The 13246-nt window shown below is 37.0% G+C and overlaps 1 protein-coding gene and 1 non-coding gene across 2 annotated transcripts in view; both read right to left on the bottom strand.

Moving 5' to 3' along the window:
* The window catches only part of LOC131980105 (acyl-coenzyme A thioesterase 11-like), a 15180-nt gene extending 5257 nt beyond the window's left edge, over positions 1 to 9923 (bottom strand). Inside the window, exons 1-11 of the mRNA XM_059344276.1 lie at positions 9690 to 9923; positions 7590 to 7790; positions 5964 to 6033; positions 5822 to 5882; positions 4557 to 4661; positions 4305 to 4440; positions 3497 to 3588; positions 3224 to 3285; positions 2505 to 2624; positions 2275 to 2413; positions 695 to 750 (exon numbers count right to left, since the gene is read on the bottom strand). Of these exons, the coding sequence (XP_059200259.1) occupies positions 695 to 750; positions 2275 to 2413; positions 2505 to 2624; positions 3224 to 3285; positions 3497 to 3588; positions 4305 to 4440; positions 4557 to 4661; positions 5822 to 5882; positions 5964 to 6033; positions 7590 to 7782 (1034 nt within the window). The 5' untranslated portion in view covers positions 7783 to 7790; positions 9690 to 9923. The remainder of the gene's footprint in view (positions 1 to 694; positions 751 to 2274; positions 2414 to 2504; positions 2625 to 3223; positions 3286 to 3496; positions 3589 to 4304; positions 4441 to 4556; positions 4662 to 5821; positions 5883 to 5963; positions 6034 to 7589; positions 7791 to 9689) is intronic.
* A 1219-nt stretch (positions 9924 to 11142) lies between these two features.
* On the bottom strand, positions 11143 to 11214 carry trnah-gug (transfer RNA histidin (anticodon GUG)). Its single transcript has one exon. It is a non-coding gene; the product is annotated as a tRNA-His (tRNA).
* Positions 11215 to 13246: the final 2032 nt, after the last annotated feature.

Raw genomic sequence — 13246 nt, 5'->3', positions numbered from 1 at the left:
TTTTTACCACTAGTGGAACCGTAGACCTTCAATATGTTTACATGTTCCATGCATGCAAGAGTCTCTTGTCAGGCTGATGTGGTGAAAGCCTGCAACTTGTCACGGCAAATTATTTCTGCTTCCTTCAACAAGCACTCCTTCACAAACGCTCTTATTATTGCTATTCTGTTATAAAAAAGGCAGCCGGGTTTCACGGCTGTGTTGCTGTTGTCTTGGCTACGACTAAAACCAGACTGCTATCTCTTCAAACCTGCAAACATTTCCTTTATCTTATCTGTTCTTGGTTATTCTTTCAAGTTCTTCACTGGTTTCCCATCATCTTCTGTCAAATTTTCAAAAAGCAGCTTCTGCATGAACAGCCCAGCTTGACTGTTTTGAGTCAAGTAGCCTATATTATGTAAGCATGAGATCTGTAATAGATAATCCAGCATATGCCCTGTTACTCGTATATATCTAGTGCAGCGTTGAAACACTGCAATTAATGTCTTCTCTCTACCTTTTACACTTTGTAAAGTGATTGGGTGGGCCGTTTGGACCCTTGGCAGGCCGGTTCCTGCTGCAGATTGTGCTCCATCCTGAAAAGGTCAATTCCTCTTCTTTTTTTTGACTAAAGTGAATTACCTAAAAATGTACAAAGTATCCCATCTGACACACAGAAGTGGATTTAAAAGTGAGAAATAGGCGGATATCTTACCTGTCCAATCTGATCTTCTTCCGAGCTATTGCCTCTCGAAACCTCCTCCCCCCTTCCTGTGAGTGAGAGACACAGAGAGACAGTCTAAAACACAGAGAAGTTCAATCAGACACCTCAACCCAGCTACCAGTCTCTACATCGTCTTTATGCTCACAGTGATCTGGAGCTGATCCCAGAAAGCTGTTTTGTGTATAATCTAAGACACTTTGTGGCATTCCAATATTTTTTCCCATGAAGTTAGGGGACTGTTAATGTTAAGAAGATATACTGACTTTTAATCTCCAACTCCAAAATCACTGCATCCCACATTTCCCATAATTTAACCTGGTGTTCCTTCTTCAGACCCTCTAAGCACCAGAATCCTACAGAGTCCAAACTCAAAGTGTTTTAACACAGGTCCATGTCAAAATAACTCCCATGATATTAGAGGATAATAACATCATCAGTTACTTTATAAGACTTGACATGGCTGCCCTAGAGCCACAGAAGACATCTCTGGCCAATATTAATACTCAAATACTTGAATGCTGAATGAACCATTTCAGTTGCAACCCCTTGAGCACATGGGAAGAGTCTATGTTAATTTTATGCCATTTCAAAACAGCATGAATTTGGATTTGTCAACATTTAACACCAATTTAAGTTGAGTCATGAAGTTGAACAACGACAGACTGTAGGGACTCAAAGGTTTGTAGCAATAGATAACTGTGTCATTGGTGCATTTGATAAATTGGCAGAAAGACTTTTTAGATAAATCGAAAACAGCAGTGGTCCTAATTTGGAACCCTGGGCCACACCTTTGGATACAGGGAGGAGGAGGAGGAGGAGGAGGAGGAAGATCCAGCAAACTGGACAAGTAATTGTAGAAGTATCTTCCAGCGTGCTCAGATACTCCAACAAGTGTCTCTGACGAGGTAAACTATCAGCCGTCAGATTTTTTACAGTCCAGTGCCTCAGTTATGTCACTGACCACTTTAGGAGAACTTGTTGTTCCTAAAGAACGACTGATGTTGTGTTTTAATACCGTTTGTGTCCAAGAAGAACTCATTTACAGGCTTTTAAAGGACTTTGGACACATCATTTAGAGATCGGCCTGTAGTTATTTACAACTCAGCAAACACTTCACATTGGCAGATGTCCATATGTTAGAGACCTCATTGTTGCAAAGAAGAGATTAAAAATATGAGTCAGAGGTTTTGCAATAAAGGCTACAGCTAGTGTGAGACAGTCGGCCTGCATCCTGTTTTAATGACTTAAATAAGACTCACTTAAGAATGAAAGGTGATTATCAGTTCAGTCCTTGAGTCTTTATCAATACATATATATATATATATATATATATATATATATATATATACGTATGTATATTTTTTTCATCTGTTCTTGTTCTTTTTCTTTATTTCTTTCTAAGTATACTGCAAAATGAATGACTTTATAAAAATAAAGTTTAAAAAAAAAAAAAAAAAGACAGACTTGCATTGTTTCATGTTGCATTGTGGTGCAACATGAAACATAACTGTTTCTGTTCCACCTTCAGATATTAAAACATCTTAATGTCTTCGTTCTGCTGGTTGACTCACCAGGGGTTCTGGTCGTATCCGTGGTAACGTACAGGCCTTCCCCTGGCCGTCCAGCACCTCGAAGGTCATGAAGGCGGAGTTAATATGTCGGTTAGCTCCGTCCTCCTGGTAGGCTTCAGCCCGAACCCCCACCTCCATGCTGCAGCACACAGAGTCAGTCAGTTTCACCTCATCCTCTGATCTTTAAGGTGATTCTGGTCACTCTACCTGTTCCTGAAGGCGTTGTTTACCTGTTCCTGAAGGCGTTGTTGACGATGGCCTTCAGCTGCAGCCGGTCTCCCACCTGAGACGGCCCTCTGAAGGTGAACATGTCGATGGCCTGGAGCGTCGGGTGAGCCTGGCACAGACGGCTGCACCAAGAACAAGAGATAGTACGATAATGGAAACATTAAATATGTCACATTCTTTTGTTTGTTTGTTTTCTTTGCGGGAGTAATAGAAATTCTCAGATCTAAGTTGTTTGATATACGATGGTTGACTAATAAGAAAATAAGTAAATAAATAATAATAATAATAATAAATATTTATTTGACATTAAGTGGCTATATATAGAGATACAATTTCTTATTTTGAAGTGTTGAGTGTCAGGGGAGAGGCCTAGATCAGTATTTTATACTTCAGCCTACTCCCTTTTTTTCGAACCAAAATGATAAAAGGAAATGCATATTGAATATTAAGTTAACTGGTTCTTATTTCTATCTTATTACTGACGGGGCAGATGCATGTATATGTATAGGGCTTTATATACTGTATGTGTGTAAATGTTTATATGTTTATGTACATCTGTTTAATGGTGCCTATGTGAGTATGTGTATGAATATGTATATGCATCTAGCCTACGCTGTTGTAGTTTATGTTGGGGGCTTTTTTTTGGTTCGAAAAGAAGAATTAATAAAATGAAGAAAAAAAAAAAAACATTCAAAGAAATAACTTTGAGATGTGATTGTACCTGGCAGCAATCGTAGCTACGTTCACCATCCAGGCCATGATCTGCCCTCCAAATGTGTTCACCTGGTAACAAGAGAAACAGAGATGAACACAGTGTGAATGAATAGTAGAAGGCTTCAATGTCTTTGTTTAATTCATGTTTCATTATGTATATTTGTACAAATAATATTTGTATAAAGTTACATCAAAATGAAATACTAAAGTAAATAACCTTTACATTATCATAACTCAAATAATAACTGGTGATAAACAGACAGAGAGACTGAATAATGACCTGATGGTTAGCGTGTGGTGGTAGAACCAGTTCAACACTCTCTACTTTGGTCTTTTCTGCTGCAACAGCATCGTCTCCAGCCGAGTCATCAGCTGACACACACACACACACACACACACACACACACACACACACACACACACACACACACACACACAGAGAGAGTAATCAGAGAGTAATGCAATGTTTTATAGGAAATGTCTGAGGCTATTAAATGTCAATAAACCCACAAGATATTCAAACCAACAACATGTTCCTCTAAATACTTTCTGACTCCCTGACTCCACCCCATTGGTTCCTACTATCAGACCCCCAAGTATACATGTTTACTCTTGGAAAAAATATTTTGAGCATGACTTTATCAAACGATCTGATTTTGTCCGCATATTTAATGAGATATGGCCTCATTTGCATATGTAAACATTAAAATACAAAAAACATGCAATACATTTTTTTCTCATCTTAACATAAGTAATCAACTGAGAAAGTTTCATAGTGATATCTATTATTTAATTTAATTTAAAATCTTGCAAAAACAAGTACGATTGTGAAGTCTATGAAGAATTTAACCTACTTCTTACAGTATTTTTTACCCATTTTCTTCATGAGTTTATGCTTTTAATTGCTAGTTTCAAGTCTTCTTCAAAACTGAATGTTGTAAATGATGGTCCCATTTAGAGTAAAATAGACAATAAAGCAGAATATGCTTTAAGGTGTGGCTACCAAAGTGACTTATCATGACATGGATGGGTTCAATGCAGAGGTTGATTTCCCCATTGTGGGACTAAAAAGGGAATCTTAATGTTACCTGGCAGGATGGAGCCGTAGGAGAGCAGGTCTCTGATGATGTCATCATGTAACATCCTGACCCTGCGTCTCTCAGCAGCCACGCTGTATTCAACCTGCTCCTTCTCAGTGTGAGGGACGATTGGCTTCACCCTCACCTGGAGGAGACGTCAGGAGATCAGATTATCTACACACACTGATGCAGACTCCTGAACTGCAATTGTGCGTCTTTGTTTCTCAGTTATTTTAATGTAGATGAGCAGACATATCTCACCTTTTGTCCTGTGTTTGTGCGCTGGGTAACAAACGTGGCGAAGGCACGACAAACCCTCCAGTGACGGTCAGAGAACAGGTCCTCACAGCTCACAGTGATGCCCACCTGGGAGGGGACATACATGACATAATGATAATAAAGGTCTAACTCTTATGCTTTGACCAGAGACATATTCTGTCCCAGTGTTAAGGTAAAACTCTCCTTAAATGTAATCAAGGTATCAGAACTTAAGTAACAAATGGAAGAAGCCTTTTAACAGCTGGAAACAGTTGCCTTATATTTATCATTATTATTGTATTACATCATATACAGTCTAAGCCCAGACAGATGAGAGAAAATGTTTGGTAATGTTTAACAGCATGTTGCCATAGCTGTGACAGGTGTATTAATACTAGAGGTGGGCTATGATCCATACAGCATAGTATTGTGATATTTAGCGTGGCAATATTATAACGATTCATGGCCGCCAAGTATATTAAGATATTAAGCCGACGGGCCGTCAGTATTTTTGCAGTAGCAGGCTCACTTTTATGAATATACTGTATCATGTCGGGAAGTTAATGAAATAACGCTGCAAAGGTCTTCGTCTTTTTTTATGTTTCATTTCAAATAAAAAGAGAGCAGTGAAGCTTGTTGTTGGTGAAAGTTTGATAAAATGCTGCAGTTGTTGTCGTCCAACATGTTTGATATCAGTTCAGTTCAGTTTGACTGAATACTTTGTTGGTCAGTCTGTGGGTTTGACTCTCATTGTGGAGAATAAAAAGACTGAAGTCAAATGAATACTTGGTTGGACAAAACAATTCTTGAATGAATTTAATTTTGTGGACACAAAATGCAGTTAACCCTTTATCAGGCAAAGAACTATATTTGGTAACTTCAGGTAATATTTTGAGAAAAAAGTTGCAAATTTACTAGATTGAATTTGCCACTTTAAATCTCTTGAATCTGCAACTTTTTTTCTTGTAGATTTGCCACTTTAAATTTAACTTTTTTCTCGAAATATTACCTGAAGTTACCAAATATAATTCTTTGCCTGATAAAGGGTTAAACCGTTAAATCACAATGTGTTCTATGTGGTTCACTAGGTCTGTGGTATATCCCCCATAATTTTCCTTCAAGGATTACTGGGTCTGGGTTCTTATGGGTTAAATAAGCCCATCTGGGTTTTCTGCCTCCCCTGTACTTTACATTATTTGTTATCTTTGTCATTTTATGTAACTGTAACTGTGCAGATAGTTAAACCATAAAGCATAAAGATATCTGACCTCCATGCTGCTGTTGAAGGCTCTGTTGACCTTGGCCTTGATGTTCACCACCTGACCCACACTGAGAACAGAGAAGGAACACTTCAGATCATGTTTAACCTCCAGCAGCAGCTCAGGAGACTGTGAACACCTGTCCTGTTACCTGATGGTGTGTTCAAAGATGATGTCGTCCATGGAGGCGGTGACGCAGCAGCAGCCAGCGTGTCTCTCAGCTGATCACAGACAACAGACACACAGTCAGTTTAATATCTGTCAGTGGTTAGAAAAAAGTGCTGACACTCACAACAGAAACTTCAACACATGACTTCAGTCAACAGGCAGCGGCAACTCATCATCCTCACACAGAGCCACAGAAGGAGAAGCAGCTTTTAGTCTTTATGCCCCATAATGCCTGACTCAGTCAAACATGCCACATCAGTAGCCATTTATAAAAAATAAATAAAAACCGAACTTTTCTCAGCAGCATTCGGTTGAAGTGTGTGTGTGTGTGTGTGTGGTTGTGGGAGTGGGTGCACATGTAAGAGTAAGTCAGTGTGTATGTGGTGAGTATGGAATAGCTTGTCTACCTGCACTCTTCAATTAATCTGTAATTGATTTTTTCTAATTGTTTGTTTGTTTTTGTTTGTTTGTTTTCTGTTGTTTTGTTTTGTTTTTTAACTGTAATCATGTATATCCATTGTGAAGCACAGCGAGTCTGCCTTGTGCATGAAATGCGCTCTATAAATAAAGTTGAATTGACTCAGGCTACGGTCAGACTGCAGCCTGTGACCCAAATCAGATGTTTCCTCCCCTATGCGACCTGTATCTGATCTTTTAATGACAGTCTGATCGACACAGATCAGATTTTTTCAAATGCGATCCAGGCCACTTGGATATGTGCTCCTAAAACCGATACATATCTGATCTTTTGACATGCTACTCCAGTCTGAACGGCCAGGTCCCATTCATCATACATAGGCTTCCTGCTGGCGGCCATGTTTTACGCTACTACAGTAAACACTGAGCACGCTCGCTGCGTGTGACACAAGGTTATAATAGTTTTGGATTTTTCATTAGTTTTAGTTTTAATTTGGTTGTGAATTTTTGTTTTCAAATTCAGTTCGTTTTAGTTCGTTTTTAGAGTGAGTTTTCGAGTTTTAGTTTAGTTTTTATTAGTTTTAGTGTTAGGTGTGAGTTCCAGTTCTATGTGTTGGTGCCAGATTCAAAGAGGTCATAATAAATTTTGCCTTTATTTCCTTTGGTTTATCATCTCAGCCCCAATAAGGTTATTAACTGTTTTGTATTTTGGTTCTAGTGTAAACATCCCAGTCTCAGTAAACATATTCACCATGTGTTGCATGTTCAAATAGAAACACTGAATTATGAATGAAAAAAGTTGACAAAAACGAAAACTAAGGACATTTTCACTATAATTTTAGTTAGTTTTAGTTAGTTTTGTAACCACGCAATACAGTTTCAGTTATCGTTTTTTTAAAAACTCTAGTTTTTATTTTTATTTCAGTTAACGAAAATGTTTTTTCAATTCTAGTTTTCGTTATTTCGTTAGTTTTCGTTAACTATAATAACCTTGGTGTGACGTCATCGTGTCCTCCAATGAGCATGCGGGACACTTTTGGTACGTTTAAAGTTCACACTGGAGATCACATACAAGTCACATTTAATTGGAAATGTGAACGACTTTGCAAAAAAATCGGATTCCACAAAAAAATCCTAATTCTCGCACTAAGCCCTGCTGTGTGAGCGTAGCCTGATACTGAGTGGTTCTCACCAGAGAGGCAGGCGGTGGAGTCGATCCATTTGAGCAGCTGGCCCACGCTGAGCTCCTGGCGGTGGTTGCTGTGGCACGGCATCACGATCTGACTCATCTTCACCTCTGAGGGGTTCACGCTCTCTTCCTCTTCCTCTTCCTCCTCCTCCTCATCCTCCTCTTTCTCCAGCTCACCTGACACTCTGGAACTCATCTTTACAGCTGAGAGGAGAAGAGAAGAGTTTCTTAGTTTCAGATGAATTTGAGCTTTAATTTAGTTGTTTTGGTCAGCTTTAAGAATATTAAAAGACACCAGTGATGATCAGAATGCATCTCTAATATATATCAACCCGTTCTCACTCACAAACGCTTTGTCAGGATCCTTTGGCATCACTTTATAACTCTTTAGGATTGTTTTGAACATGTGGGGCTGCTTGAGTACAGGTTCATCTCAATGAATTAGAATATCATAGAAAAGTTCATTTATGTCAGTAATTCATTTCAAAAAGTGGAAATTATGAAACATTATATAGATCCATTACACACAGAATGAAACATTTTAAGTCTTCATTTTTAATTTCTCCTAATTATAATGATTATGGCTTACATTTAATGAACACCTGAAATTCAATGTCTCAAAAAAATTGTATATTACAAAAGACCAATTTTTAAAAAGTATGTTTAATATGGAAATGTTGGTCTCTGAAAAGTATGTCCGTCTATATGTCATATATATATATATATATATATATATATATCACATTTACAATTTTACCTCTCACATTCATAAAATAATGTGTATGTGAGAGGTAAACTTGTGAATGTGAGAGCGAAGAATGAATTATGGCCCATACGCCAGAGGGTTTAGGGAGGCTCTTACAATGGAGACCTGTTATAACTTGTTTGAACTGTTCTATGTAGTGTCTTTACTGGATACATACAGAAACAACAAACAGCTGCAGGTGTGAATAGTGAGACAGCTCAGTTCCAGACATTTAACAGAAGAATGGTACATTTTGTGGCTTGACGTTATTAGTATATTTCTGAGATTGTCTTAATAACAGAAACTGACTGGAACAAGTTATTCAGTTGAATATTTACACATGAAAGCTTCTGTAAACACCAATAAACACACAGTAAAGGCATATTTACCTAACCTTAATTACATTACATTCAACTATTCTCTAAACTGATATTTGCAACACAACATACTGTAATCTCTAGATGTGTTTTTCTTTGAGATTTGAATTCTTTAAATGCAGTTTCCTCAGTCCATGAGACATGCATCAGTATAGACAGCAGGGTGGACCTCATGCAGCCTGAGATGGTGAAACACTGCAACGGTTTCCTGAAAAATGATTCATTATTTCTTCAAAAACTCAAAGGTCAGGTAAAGTTCTCAGATCCCCAAGAAAGCCAAATATTCCAGTCATGTTGTGCTCTTAAACTTCTGGTTTAAAGGATCTGAAGTAATAATGTTAACCCATTGAAGCCTGGAACGCGTTTATGTCGTTTTGTAGTATTTGTATAAGCTCTCAAATACTTTTTGAATTTAACTTCTATCTGCTACAGAAGCTGAAAAATCTATTATTTAGTAGAAGAGTTGACACTTCTGTTGAATTTCCAGAAAAACTTCAGGTTTTAGGGGCTGATTTTAAAATCGCCCAGAGGTTTTACAGGAAGTTTTAGGCGTCAATGGGTTAATGTTGTACTTTGGATTAAAGATGCACCTGAAACTCTTATCTCATAATTCTTCATGTAGCTGTGCCAGAGCTGCACTGCTCCATGCTTTAACCTAGACTCTGATCCATGCTGCAGTAACGTTAGCTCAGAGTATAAATACCTGCAGGGTGGAGTGTCTAGGTGTACACAGGAACAGTAAACATACAGGTCTGAGACACATTAGTTTATGAACAAACTAACTGTTATGCTGCAGGTTATGGAAGGACTACACAACTAGTTGTGTAAACCGAAACATCTGGATAATAAACACCAAGAACCCTGCTGGTCACGGACTGCAGGCTGCAGCTACAACAACAACCAGAAACACAAACACCACACTTTACTACTTGGTGCTAACAAGAACTAACATGCAGAGTAAACAGTGTAACTGTAACTTACTGTAAGAGTCTCTACTGTCCTGACAGCGACCTGAGGAACTCTCTACTCCACTGTTGATAACATGTTGCACTATGAGCAGCAACTAACTAACTAGTTCTTCAGGACCGGTGGGTGTGGTGCAGGATTATGTCTCTCCGCCGAGGTCTGCACGCACCTCGCGGGAGCGCGCACAGCCTGAAGTGCGCGCCTGACGGCTCTCAGCAGCCTGCAGCCCGACATATCTGCACACACACACACACACACACACAGAGACACACACACACACACACACACACACACACACACACACACACACACACACACACACACAGAGACACACACACACACACACACACACACACACACACACACACACAGAGACACACACACACACACACACACACACACACACACACACACACACACACACACACACACACACACACTCCAGAGACTCTAGCCCGCTTCTTCTTCCGTCTACAGACAGTCACAGCTCATCACCGCCACAGTCTGGACCGGAGGGTACTGCAGCTGCTTGGTTTGGAAAAAATATGGGCTAGCATTAATAATAAATAAATAAATAAATGTGTATGAATTGATGCTTAATAAACCCAATTTCTCTTTATTTATAGTAATAATAATAATAAGTATCTCCCTTTCAACATTGTTAGCCAGAAAGTTAATTCTACAGTCTTGGAAATCTGAAAGGGCTCCTACATTTGAAATGTGGTTGAGACAGCTGGGAAATGTTTTACATTTGGAGAAAATCAGGTACATCATATCTACTAAAGAGGATATCTTTTTTAAAATATGGCAACCTTTTCTTGATTTAATGTCTAAAAACTGAATTAGTGTTATTCTATTGCTGTGCCATTTATGTTATACCCTTGTTTTGTTTGTCTAATGTCAAAAACTCAATCAAAAAAACCAAAACATATTGTTCTGTGTAGCTCCACCATTTATCTCTAATTTGTATACATAATTTGTATATATTTTTCTGTTATGAAAACAATAAAAATAAATACACAAAAAAATAATAATAATAAGGAGGCAGACTCAGGGGAAGACTCATCAGTATACCTGGTATTGTATGTGCAATAACTCTCATTATGTCTCAAAAAGCTGCTCTTTTTTAACTTAACTTAACTTTTAACTGTGCCACAACAAAATAAAACTATTCTATTCTTATTATTATCATTATTATTATTTTTTTGCTGTAAATATTGGTGTTATTATTATTATTATCATTATTATTGTTATAATAAATCTTAAATTGTTCACACAAAAGAAAGCAGTTAAGTGTGGTCGGAAGGTTGTCCAGTTAGCTCGTTGATGACGTCATCAGCGCCTCCAGAGACTATAACTGCTTTAATGTATGCTTTATGGTGCTTAGAAAACTAAACTGGCCCTTCAGAGTAAACCCAGTTAAGACTCGTCCTGCTGATCCAGAATCCACATAAAGAGCCGATCCGGCTGCCGTGACCCGGATTCGAACCGGGGTTGCTGCGGCCACAACGCAGAGTACTAACCACTATACGATCACGGCGGGCCACCCGGGCTGACGGTGGGCTGGGGGACACAGACACACTCAGCATAGCATACAGAAAATAATATGGCTGATATTGATGCTTAATAATCCCTATTTAATTCTATTTAATCATAATTACAACAATATTATTATAGTAGAAATAATGTAACCGAGAGTTATGCCTAAACTATACGTTTGCCCTTCAAAATAAGACATCAGAAGGAACGAAAATATATCCGGAGTCCGGACCATTATGATACTGTCCCTTCAATAAAATAGGTTATTATAATAATAATTATTTATTATTATTATTATTATGATTACTATTATTATATATTTATAGATCATATATCATATTATTTTATTTATAATTATTTATAATTATTTTATTTTATATTGTTAATATTTATTACATATTACATATTACATACTATATACTGTACTATTATTACAATTATATACCGTCTAGTCACTATAGCATTGTTGCATCATATCATCAGTATAATTATAATTACCTTCATCATCCTACCAACTGATCTTCTTTTTTTAACTTCTTAAGTCTCCTTGTTCATTCTGTTTTTTTCTATTGTTGTTTTTATCTATCTATCTATCTATCTATCTATCTATCTATCTATCTATCTATCTATCTATCTATCTATCTATCTATCTATCTATCTATCTATCTATCTATCGATCTATCTATCTATCTATCTATCTATCTATCTATCTAATAATAATGGTAATAATAATAATAATAATAATGTTATTTTTATAAATCTCAAATTGTTCAACAAAAAAAAGCAGTGTGGTAGGAAGGTATCTCTTTCATTTGACAAACACCTTCAGAGCCACAGAAAACATTTACAACTGTTGTTTCCTCTCCATGATGAGTAAATTGATATTTTATAGTGTAAATCTTTTATTTTTTATAATCCTGTTCCTGTACTACCTGGTTTCCTCTCAGCTGTCCACACAGGGACACATCTTCATTCTTCTATTTTGTTTATCTGATTTATTATTTTATTCAAGCACACAAGAGCCAAATATCACAACAGTCAATCAAATGTATCTGGAGCCTGAAAATTGTGTATTTAAAATATGAATTGGAGAATATATTGCCCAACCTCAAGCATTCTACACTACCTTTCAAACATTTTTGTCTTATATTTATTGCTTTCTCTAGACTAAATAATGTCTATAGGTGGTTCTAAATCAACTTCTGTATCTTTAGAAAGCTTCAACTCAAAGGCCAAGCCAAAGACTGAAACATGTCTCTTATCCTAAAGACAGATTTGGACACAACGCTATGAAAAGATACAATAACATGACACCTTAACTACTGTAACACTCTCAATGAATCCTAAGATAAAGCTTATAGTTGTTGAACTAAAGGTTGTTGCATTTTACAGGTGTTTCTGTTATATAATGTCAGTTAAATATTACCACAAATTTAACAAGAAAGACACTGTGTCAATAAAAGATCACGGCTTACGACTACATGCAACAACCTATTTAATCTATTTAACATGCTAAAATATATTTTCTCCAAAGTGCAATATCTGGAAAATGCAAAGTTCTTTTAGGAAAACAAACTAACACAAAAAAAATATATTAATAATGAATGCCAAATAGCAGAAATGTACACTACCGGTCAAAAGTTTTAGAACACCCCAATTTTTCCAGTTTTTTATTGAAATTCAAGCAGTTCAAGTCAAATGAACAGCTTGAAAGGGTCCAAAGGTAAGTGGTGAACTGCCAGAGGTAAATAAAAAAAGGTAAGCTTAACCAAAACTGGAAAATAATGTACATTTCACAATTATACAAGTAGGCCTTTTTCAGGGAACAAGAAATGGGTTAACAACTTAACTCTATGGAGTCTTGGGCTATTTTGTCCATTTATTAATTCTTTTCATGTCTTTGTCAGTCATTTTGTGTCTTTTTTTGTCATTTTGTGTCTTTTTTTAGTCATTTTGTGTCTTTTTTTGGTCATTTTGTGTCTTTTTTTGTCATTTTGTGTCTTTTGGTGTCTTTTTTTGGTTATTTTGTGTCT

This window comes from Centropristis striata, chromosome 11 (assembly GCF_030273125.1).
Source record: "Centropristis striata isolate RG_2023a ecotype Rhode Island chromosome 11, C.striata_1.0, whole genome shotgun sequence".
NCBI classification, from domain to species: Eukaryota; Metazoa; Chordata; class Actinopteri; order Perciformes; family Serranidae; genus Centropristis; species Centropristis striata.
The sequence above is the reverse complement of the archived record's forward strand: the minus strand, read 5'-3'. Positions and strand labels throughout refer to the sequence as shown.